The sequence below is a fragment of the Sus scrofa genome, chromosome X, assembly GCF_054392235.1.
Source record: "Sus scrofa isolate SSC_HxYL_T2T_F1_AM1 chromosome X, Sscrofa_HxYL_maternal_Yorkshire_Landrace_v2.0, whole genome shotgun sequence".
Classification (NCBI taxonomy): Eukaryota; Metazoa; Chordata; class Mammalia; order Artiodactyla; family Suidae; genus Sus; species Sus scrofa.
The window spans coordinates 48,405,769-48,416,978 of NC_139401.1; the positions used below are offsets into that span (position 1 = coordinate 48,405,769).

The 11,210-nt window shown below is 42.8% G+C and overlaps 1 protein-coding gene across 2 annotated transcripts; it reads left to right on the forward strand.

Annotated features, from left to right (window-relative positions):
* The first annotated feature begins 261 nt into the window (after positions 1-261).
* On the forward strand, positions 262-6,368 carry LOC100515984 (diphosphoinositol polyphosphate phosphohydrolase 3-beta). 2 transcript variants are annotated; one of them, XM_003135099.5, is made up of 2 exons: positions 520-1,183; positions 5,176-6,368. In XM_003135099.5, coding segments are annotated over exons 1-2 (495 nt in total). In that variant the 5' UTR covers positions 520-689; the 3' UTR covers positions 5,177-6,368. The 2 variants fall into 2 exon arrangements, with proteins under 2 accessions (XP_084863547.1, XP_003135147.1); XM_085007421.1 differs by lacking the exon at positions 5,176-6,368 and having other exon boundaries at positions 262-3,897.
* The last annotated feature ends 4,842 nt before the right edge of the window (positions 6,369-11,210 follow it).

Here is an 11,210-nt window from a genome sequence, read left to right on the forward strand (position 1 = left end):
CGGTGGCGAGGGTGAGGATGAGGAGAAACAGCCGCGTCTGCCTCAAAGGCACACGTGGACAGAAGGGTGGCCAGAGTCACAACGCAGTGAATGTCCCCCCGCGGGATGGAGAGTCCCAGCCCGCTGGGCGCGGGGCGCGGGGCGCCTGCGCAGTGGGCCCGAGACACAGGGCACAAGAGGGAGCCCCGAGACCCCCGCCCCCGCCCCTCGCCCTGCGGCGAGGACGCGCACGCGCCTGGGGACGCGCACGCGCCTCACCTCGCTCAACCCCGGCCCGGAGCCTGAGGAGGGAGGGAGACGCGCACCACAGACGCGGGTGGGCTCCGCGCAGAGTGGCGGGCTCGCGGCTCCCGGGCGACGACGGCGGCGCGGCGGCGGCGGCGGGGACGGGGGCGGCGGCGGCGGCGGTAGCACCGCCCCTGCTCAGGCGTCTGCGCCCAGGACCCCCGGCCGGCCGCGCGGGGGACGGAGCGACTGACGTACCTCGCGCGCCCCCGCCCCCGTCCCCGCCCCGGCCTCATCTTCCCCGAGCTCCCGGGGCTCGCGGGCTCAGGCGCCTCTCGCTCCTCGCCCCTCGCCGCGGCCCTTTCTCTCCCGAGCGCCTCGGAGCGCCTCTGCCGGGCGGCGTCGGGACCCGAGCAGCGGCGGGAGGGCGGGCGGGCGGGCGGCCGGCGCAGGCGGCCCCGAGGATGAAGTGCAAGCCGAACCAGACGCGAACCTACGACCCGGAGGGGTTCAAGAAGCGGGCGGCGTGCCTGTGCTTCCGGAGCGAGCGCGAGGACGAGGTGCTCTTAGTGAGTAGCAGTCGGTACCCGGACCGCTGGATCGTGCCGGGCGGGGGCATGGAGCCCGAGGAGGAGCCCGGCGGTGCGGCCGTCCGCGAGGTGTACGAAGAGGCGGGAGTCAAGGGGAAGTTAGGCCGGCTCCTGGGCATTTTCGAGCAGAACCAAGATCGCAAGCACAGAACGTACGTGTATGTACTGACTGTCACTGAGATTCTGGAGGATTGGGAAGATTCGGTGAGCATTGGGAGGAAGCGAGAGTGGTTCAAAATCGAAGATGCCATCAAGGTTCTCCAGTGCCACAAACCCGTGCATGCCGAATACCTGGAAAAACTAAAGCTGGGCGGCTCCTCAACCAATGGAAACTCCGTGGCCCCGTCCCTGCCAGAGAGCGCTCCCTAGTATGTACCGCTCCTGCACAGACGTCTGCTTTCCGCCTACCTTACAATAAATAGTGCCCGGAGCACCTCTGAGAGCGTGTGCCCTCTCACCGGGAGGAGAGAGGCTTCTTTTGTTTCCTTGGCAGACCTCTGAATCAGGCTTGCAAACTGTCTCAGTGGCCAGGCACTGTTTGTTTCCAGGCAATTTGCACGTTTTTCAGAGGCTTTTCAGAATCTCTTCTTGGTAGCCCTGTAACATTTCGGAAAGCCAAAGTCACAGGAGTGTTTTTGTTGTTTGCCTTTAAAGGTGCCTTAACTGCTCACCCGGACTCTGTGTGTGTGTGTGTGTTGTGTGTGCATGCGCGCATGTGCTTGCGCGTACAGGTGCGTTGCGTTTTGGGTACCAGTCTTGTGGTTTGCGTTGTAGTCAAGGCCTTGGAAATCGGATCACTTTGGTTGTGTGGCATTTTCAGTCATTTTTTCATAGGTGGTTTTCTCATTCACAGCTTTCACCCTAGTCCGCAAGCCCTTCTACCGTGGGAATTGATTTGAAGGACCAGTTTTGTATTTCCAAAAAAGCGTTTCTGAAATTGGACATCTCGTGCTTTCTCACTGAGCAGTCTTCAGAAATGTGATCTCATTTGCCCTTTTTGGAAATTTCTCTATTCGTGTGTCGATATTTGATTTTCAGCACACTTTTGCAACTGGTCATTTTTTACCTCTTACTTGAAAAACGACCATTTTCCCATATGGCCCAAACATAGCTTAGCAGAATTTTATTTTTTTAAGAGTAAACCCCCCTGGGAAGGTATTTTTAGCCACACACGTCCTGCTCTGTACCTGTTCATGAAAACTATTCAGAGTATGATTTACCATGGTCAACTTGCAACTCCCATTGCTTCTGTCTCAGTGCCCTAGAACAACCATGGTTCTCTTGACCTAAACTAGTCTTTGAACGAAAGTTCTTTTGTATATTTGAATTTGTGATAGTCTCCTTAAACTTGTCTGAATACCAGTAGCCAAAGGAAAGGAATATTACGTGGTAATTACGTCCCAGTGGACTGAGTTAGCTTTCATGATATTCAGGTTGTTACAGGCTTCTCAAACTGTTAGGACACCTGAACACTCTCTCATAAAGATTTAGGATAAACGTTTTGTGTCACACAACAAACTTTCTTGGGCGCCAGGTTAAAAGCTCTTACATCTGCTTCAATACTTGTTTGAGATAAGGGATGCTATCTTAAATGCATAGGTCTCTCTTCTGCACATACCGTTTTTCCCTTGGCCATGGTAAGTAGGTAGATGTAAAGCCTGCTTTGTGAAGTGGCTATTGGTATGTGGAAAGATCATTTCTAATTTTTAGGGCACCCTGGAATGTGTCATATTATTATTGATAGATATTTTGTCTCAGCTAATTTGGAAGCATCATTGTTATGCACTCTGTTAAGAAGTTTAGACACTTGGAACTCTTATCTTTTATCAGGAAAGTTGAGGAAAAGCCTACTTTGTGAAGAAAGTATGAATGAGGGAATGTCTTTCTATATATAACATTTAACACCTCCAAAATATTCTACAAACCAATAATAAAAGTGGATAATAACTGTAATTTAAACACTTTATTCTTCTGCAAGTTATTTTTTTAAAAAGAACATAATCACTGGTAGAATTGAATATTGCCACCTTTTTTTTCAAAACTTTGATGTCACTATTTTCAAAATAAGATCTTTGCCATATATAGATATGTCTAAATAAACTGTTGTGGTGCAGTTGACAAAAATTGTTGAAAGTGAACAGCTTTCAAAAACCAATCATGATTTAATATTCTAAATTATGTAAATCAAATGTGTTTCAAAAATACATTTTTTTTTGGTACAGAAAGATAGGGGTTATTTTTAAAACAAACTTTCTAAATCCCACAAGTTAACCTTTCCTATCCCACCAATCCAAATAGACCAGTGATATTCTCAGTTACCTGAAATTTTTCAGGGTATACACTGACAGCAAAGAAGTTGGTTTATGGATTTCCTATCGTGGCGCAGTGATTAATGAATCCGACTAGGAACCATGAGGTTGCAGGTTCCATCCCTGGCCTTGCTCAGTGGGTTAAGGATCCGGCTTTGCCGTGAGCTATGGTGTAGGTCGCAGATGCAGCTCGGATCCCGCATTGCTGTGGCTCTGGCGTAGGCCATAGGCTACAGCTCCAATTCGACCCCTAGCCTGGGAACCTCCACATGCTGTGGGTGTGGCCCTAGAAAAGACAAAAAGACAAAAAAAAAAAAAAGTTGGTTTGTTGTTTTAGGATCATTTCATGTATAAAAGTGCCACCATCTAAAATGCTGTTGTAAATACCTGGGAGGTTTAACTTGTATATAATATCCTTAGATAATAATGCAGGATCCTGTTTTAACTTTTCAACTGTGTATTTGACAGATATGAAAAGTAAAATATTTGTGTTAATCAACTCTTGTTAGCCTGCAAATATTTGCTGTATTTTATTCAGAAACATTTGGATTGAGTTCTTTCACTTGCTAGGATTATCTTCAGGGCCCAGTTATCTTCAGTTCATGAAGTTTGTAAAACTCCTTTCATTTCTAACTTGCAAAAGAACGTCTTATAGTTATCACACTTTAAGCTTTCAGATTCACATGAGCAGTTCTTGTTATGTATTTGGAGTTCCGTCCAAAAAAAAAATTAAATGAACGAACCAAAAAGCCTTTCGTTTTTAAAAAAAGAAATCAGAAAAATTGAGGTTAAAACAGTTGACACAGAGGTAACCAACCAAATGGTATCTAGTTAACCTCTATCCTCCAAGAATTTGATTCACAGTTGTGATTTTCTTTCTCAGAGTTGTTACATAGCACCCATGCATTATTTTTATGATTATTGACTAAAAATTGCACAGATGAATCATTCAATTCACACACCACCCCCCCGCAAAAGAAAACACTGCATTGATCAAAGATAATTTCAGACATGAGGTAGAAATTTGAGGCAGAAAATTATTTTCAGCATGCTTTTTGAAGACTGAGTTTTCTTTTCCCCAACTGGACAAGTGCCTATTCTTATCTTTAAGAAACTTTTAAGAAGACATGTTGAAGTAAAGGTAGTATGGAAATGTTTGATATATACTTTGCATGTATATCCAATCTATTATGTTTTTTAAGAACCCTATGTTTTCTTGATCAGATCATGTCAAAAGAAGTAACTCTAAAAGGGGTAGGAGGTGGCTATAAATATTTTTAATTCTCTCGTATGGCTTAATTTGAGAGAACTGTAACATTTTTGTATTTAGAAACATCAGATAAATATTGCAAGGATGTGTGTGAGTCTCTGTGTGTGTGTGTGAGCATGAGTGTGTGCATGTGTTTAAGAACAGGAATGGGCAGCTTCTAAAGTAATAGCAACATAAGAGGGCCCTTCTGGGACAGATGAGTTAAAGGGCTCTGAAGCCTGAGCTGCTTGCTCCTCTCACTTCCTACTAAGTGGAATATGATTATAAGAAAGAGCAATTCCTCCATCAATAGTTGTTAACTGGAAAAAGGGAGGTGAAAATGCTGCTTTAAAGCCTGTAATACTAACAGCTGGCCAGAGTTTTCTTTTTCAGAGTTCCTTTTGTAGAATCACCAAGCAAAACAGGAAATATTTTAAGCATCGTTCTAGTATTGTAATCATCTTTCTGAATGACTGTTGACATGTTAGACTATGAACTCTTTGACGACTAGGACCCAGCCTGAATCTGTCCTTATCCTCAGAGCCTAGGACATTGGCTAAAATTTGATGTCATTGATCCACAATAGAAATGTCTACTTAATAGTATATTCTTGATTTCTTAGCTTTATATTTTAGCTTGGACAATCTGTTATTCCTCAGGCTCTCATGTGGCCTCATGGTGGAATTGCATTGGATAATTCACTGAAGGCTTTTCGATGAAGCATAGCAGACTTTCAATAAATATTTGTTGACTAGAGGAATTGATGAACCAATAAAACTATTAATGAGATATTTTTTTTTAGGTGAATGGCATAGATGTTGTTCAGATTTACTTTGAAAGAATCAAGTGTGTGAACCCAATGATGAATGGAATTGTGAAGACAGGTGAGCTCTTTCACGCTCCCAAGGACACAGTTCATCCTATCCTTTTGGACACCTCTTCCCTGTTTATTACAGTGACTATTCTCCAGGTTGTTGCACTACTACTGTATCTGTACAGACTTCTAATTTGGCAACGATGGCCTTTTTTGTGCTTTTATGATTATGTGTCTATATTTCCTACCAGTTATATGACATTGAGTGCAAGGATCTTATTTCCTTAGTCTTTTTATATATCTAGCATACAAGGCATCACTTGAAATATGGTAGACATCACTGAAGATTTGTCTAGAAAATTAATATTTTGTAATGACACTGAATGCATTTACCCTCTAATCTGTTGTTAGTACAGTAAATGCTGTCTGTTTAGCATATTTGTGGCTTTTGTATATCACATGTCACAAAAGTGTTTAAAGGCAGCTGTGAGACGTTAGAAAGCAAAAATTCATACTCTTATGTCTTTGTCATCCCAGATATTATGTGCCTCCTAATGGCATACACTACACCACCTATGAAATATATGTGCCAAAATTTTGAACCTAAATCTGACTGTGCCTCTAGACAGAACTCCTAATGTATAGAAAACACAGGGAACAGAGAAACATTACAACAAAAAGATGGTATCAGTAGAATCCAGACCACAGGAAAACATTATAGGACAAATGACTCAGTACCTTCAGTAAATAAATTACCAGGATGAAAGAAATGGAGGATGAACCTATAGATTAAAAAAGACTTGAGACTTATCAACCAATTGTAATGTATGGATTTTTTTTGGATCCTGATTTGACCAAACTGTAAAATAAATACGTTTTGAGACAATCCGGATAATTTGAAAAGTAACTTGATATTTGATATTAGTTGGAATAATAGTATTACGGCTATGTTGAAAAATAAGAGTCCTTATCTTTAAGTAAGAGATTCTCAAGTATTTACAATTGAAATGATACCAGAATAATAGGTTTGGATGTTAATTGTCTTGGAGATATTGATGAAAAATGATTGGCTTTGACTTGATAATTGTTGAAGCTGGGTAGTGGTTAAATGATGGTTCATTACATATGTTCCTCTCTACTTTTGTATATTTGACATTTTTTATAATAAAAAGTTACTAAAAGTAGTTGTCAGAATTCTTCTTGAGGCTAAGATGTAAGGAATAGAAAACGAAAGATTTTAGATTGTTTAGAAGACATTGGCTCTGGGATGCCATTTCTGGTCTAAGCATTTTTTTCAAATGCTCAAAAAGAGGGGGGCAAAAAATACCCTGGACTAGCTAGTATTCCCCTTGATACACATAATTGTTAGGAGTTTTTTTATTTTTCTCTCTTAATTTGGCCCATTGAAATAGGAAGAGTTAAAATTTATCTATTGGAAGATGGGAATGGATTATCATATGTTCTCTCTCTTTTTTCTTGCTATAGTTGATTTACAATGTTCTGTCAATGAAAGTTTTTTGATAACACATATGGTCCAGTTCGTATTAATGTTAAAAATCAAAGGGGGTAAGTCTCCAGGGTGCAAATTTATGGGATTATAAAAATCCACAGAATGCATTTTTAAAATATTTTAGAATATTGGCTGTAGACTTGATAGTTGTACATTCATTAAAGTTATATTTGAAGGTATGTGAACACAGGCAAGTAAGTAGTTAATATTCTTGACTTCAGTGAACCACTTTGTGTTTCACCAACCCCAGATATTCTTTCACTTATGAACTGTGCTTAGAATTCTGTAAAGGCTAGGGAGTTCCCGTCGTGGCTCAGTGGTTAATGAATCCGACTAGGAACCATGAGGTTGCAGGTTCAATCTCTGGTCTTGCTCAGTGGGTTAAGGATCTGGCGTTGCCGTGAGCTGTGGTGTAGGTCGCAGACTCGGCTTGGATCCCACGTTGCTGTGGCTCTGGTATAGGCCAGCAGCTACAGCTCTGATTCGACCCCTAGCCTGGGAACCTCCATATGCTGTGTGAATGGCCCAAGAAATGGCAAAAGGACCAAAAAAAAAAAAAAAAAAAAAAAAAAAAAGCTGTAAAGGCTGCAGCCTTCTAGGTCAGAGTTAATGAAGCTGTACTGAAATCAACAGACATGGGATCTGTCCTGACTTATTTTGTGGGTCAAGGAGGAACAGACAGAAAGTGAGAACAAGATTGGAGGTCCCTTCCAGGGAAGATAAACACCTTCACAAGAGTGATGGGCTGTGAAGACGAAGCCGCCCATGCTGCTCCTTGCTACTCTGTAGGTTGTGTTTCAATCCCAATTGCACACAGTTCCCCCAGAAACAACCATTTCCTGGAAAAGAGATGAAAGGTTTACCTCAGAGCTTTTTACTATCCACAGGTGGGCAGAGCTTTCACTTCCAAGCTTCCCCCGTTAGAAGGAACAGAAAATTCCTAGAAAAATTTTTATTCATCTTTCCCTGGAAGTTGTTTCCTAACTTGAGTTTTAGCATATTTTTTTAATTTGGAGGCAATCAGAGTTAAGGGAATGGAACAGTAGGTGATGGCTGCAATTAAAACAAATTGTGGTTTGGGGTCCAACAGGGCATAGCTCAAAATTGGTTGGACCAAGAGTCAGATTAGCTGCAGTTCAAGTCTGTACGGATACATGCGAGAGTTCCAGGCTACCATGGAGGAGCCATTCCCTTACCACTCCATTCACGTATCTAGCTAGGAATTCTTTCTTATAAACATAAGCTACTAGTTGTGGCCATTCTGAAGACACACAATAGACTTCCATTCAAAATTTGGTTCAGATGTTGAGATTTGATGAATACCACCTACACACCAAGAGGGATACTTAAAGGTTTGTTTGTTTTTTGCCACGCCCATGGCATGCAGAAGTTCCCAGGCCAGGGATCCAGGCCATGCCACAGCAGTGACCAGAGCCAGAGCAGTGACATCCCCAGGTCCTTGACTGCTAGGCCACCAGGGAACTCCAAGGATATTTTAAGATTTATTACTCACATAACAAGACTTTATGGGGAGAGCATGACAGGTTTCCGAAGTTGGTTTGAAAATGTCTTGAGAGAACAAGGGAAGGAGACCAACTTGCGTTTTTATGGCAGTTAGAGGGTGGAGCTGAAGTAAGGATTCCAGTGCATAGCCACACAGAATTATAGAGACTAATGAGTCCAAAATCTGCAGTGTGGGCTGGCAGCTAAGAAATGAAGGAGTGCTAACAGTGCAGTTCTATCCAAAGGCTGGCAGCCTGGAGACCCAGGAGAGCTGATGATACATCATGAAGTCTGAAGGTTGCCTGCTGAAGAATTCTCTCTTGCTTGAGGGAAGTTGGCCATTTCGTTCTATTCAGGCTTCAGCTGAGTAGATGAGGCCCACTCACATCATGGAGGGCAGTCTTTTTACATGAAATTCACTGATTTAGTCTCATCCAAAAACACTCTCCAAATTGACACATAAAATTAGCCATCACAAATCTACCTCCCAGTCAACTTGGCGCGCGCGCGCGCGCGCACACACACACACACACACACACACACACCTCCTAAGGTCATACGCAATCTCCAAATAAAGACAATAATAAGGACGTCTTTCTTTCTTTTTTTTTTTTTTTTTTTTTTTTTGTCTTTTTAGGGCCGTTCCTGTGGCACTTGGAAGTTCCCAGGCTAGGAGTCGAATCGGAGCTGTAGCTGCAGGCCTACACCAGAGCAAGGTCAGATCTGAGCCGCGTCTGTGACCTACACCACAGCTCACAGCAGTGCTGGATCCTGAACCCACTGAGTGAGGCTAGGGATTGAACCTTCGTCCTCATGAATGCTGGTCAGGTTCGTTAAACACTGAGCCATGACAGGAACTCCAAGGACATCTTTCCATCTAACATGATACCACAATCTTGAGTACACCAAAAATGCACCAACTCCTTCCCCAGAAGTAGATGTAAAGCTTTTAAATGAATGTTTATTCTTTTTCTTGATACCCCATAACTTAAGTATTATGATGAAAAGTTAGTGATAATACTTAAATACTATGATATCAAGTGAATACATCTTATGGTACAAGAAAAGGGGTTGAGTAATAAAATAAAAATAAAAATAAATTAAAAAAAGAAAAGGGGTTAACAGAAGGAAGAAAAGACAGGTATTATACACACAAACATACACATAAACATATAACAAGGAAGAAATACTCAAAACAGTTACAGTCCTCATTTCTGTTACAGGTCATGTGATCATTGCTGATATTCATATATACCTTCCATGTTCCCTTTGCCTTCAACAAGCACCTCGGATGACTGCAGTTCTTTATGTGATGGGGTGACCCAGTCCTTCATTTCTGAAGGGTCTGGGTCATTGCTAATCCTGCCTGGATTGGATTGTTTTAGTTTTCCATTTACTTTAGTCACAAGACATACAATACTAAGAGATACCCCCGGGCATCTCCTGTATTGCAGACACATATTCTTCCTTCCCTCTGTTATAGAGTAGCAGCCCCATGTCCCTTCGTTTTCAGGATCAAGTACCCCACCCAGCATAGTAACTCTTCTCTTTGCCTGTTAATTCAGAGGCATGAGGGCCGAGAATGGACAGGTTGCAGTCTTAACTTCTATTCAGTGGAGTCATTGGTGTTATCTACTGGAGGGAAATAAGATTTCTAAGCCAGCAGAGCTAATGTTAGGAGAACAGGAAGCAAAATTTTTGCTAATGGGTCACTAGCAAAATGCCACAGCCATTCCGACCCTTCGATCCTGGACCTATAAATCCTGGGTAGGGGAGAAACAGTACCATATGTTGACTACTGACTGAGAGCACACACAATCTCCTGGAGAATCCTGTCCAGACCTTCAAGGTATTACTGTAACTAAGTCTTCAAAAGACCATCCCACATTCCAAAGCAGGCCAGCTGCTTTTAGATGATGGGGACCATAGTAAACCAGTGAATTCCATGAGCGTGGGCCCACTGCTGAAATTCATTTGCAATGAAGTGAGTTTCTTGATCAGAAGCAATGCTATTTAGAGTACTATGATGGCAGAAAGGCAATCCGTTAATCCACAGATGGTGTTTTAATGTTTCTGGGATTTTTGGGGGGGTGGGGGGGCACAACCACAGCCTGCAGAAGTTCCCAGGTCAGGGATTGAACCCACACCATGGCAGAAATCCAAGCCAAGTGACAACAGTGAATCCTTAACTTGCTAGAATTGACCCACAAGCCATAAAGTTGGGCGTGCACAGCAACACTCCATCATCAAATGGAATTGGTGTATGCATGATCAGGCCCATGCAGGCCCTTTAGATACAAGTAAGTTACACAAAGAAGTGGCTGAAACCCACTGAGTAATCAGGGAACTCCTGGATGGTGGATTTTACAGAAACATTGAATGTAGTGAAGGAAAATCTGTATCAGAGTAAGTGTCTATTCTGATAGGAACAAATCATTGCCTCTTCCATGATGGAAGCTGTCCTATGTAACCAACCTACCATCAAGTAGCTTGGCTGATTGATCACCCTCGGTAATGATGCCATATTAGGGCCTCATTAGTGTTGGTCTTTGCTGCTGCCAATAAGTGCCCATAACCAGGTTAGCCTTGGTGAATGAAACTCGGTGTTGCAGAGCCAATACATTACCTCCATCCCTGCCATCTTGGCCACTTTGTTTATGAGCCTGTTGGGTGATGAGCAAGATGACTGGAGAAAGAGGCTGACTAGGATTCACAAAACAGGTCATTTTATCTACTTGATTATTAACATTCTCCTCTATTGAGGTCACTCTTAGGTGAGAATTCACATGAGATCCAAATATCTTAATGTTCTTTGCCAATTCGGAGCTGTCCATCCACATACCTCTTCTCAAAATTTTCTTATCAATTTTCCAATCATCTTTCTTCCAAGTCCCTTGAAAACCATTGGCCACAGCCCATGAGTTGATATGTAATCACATGTCTGGCCGATTCTTCCAGGCGAAGTGAAGAACCAGGAGCACTGGGCGAGGTTCTGCCCCCTGGGAGGATT

Coding starts and splice junctions, on each gene's coding strand:
- LOC100515984 (XM_085007421.1), top strand. CDS start 690: ATGAAGTGCAAGCCGAACCAGACGCGAACCTACGACCCGGAGGGGTTC.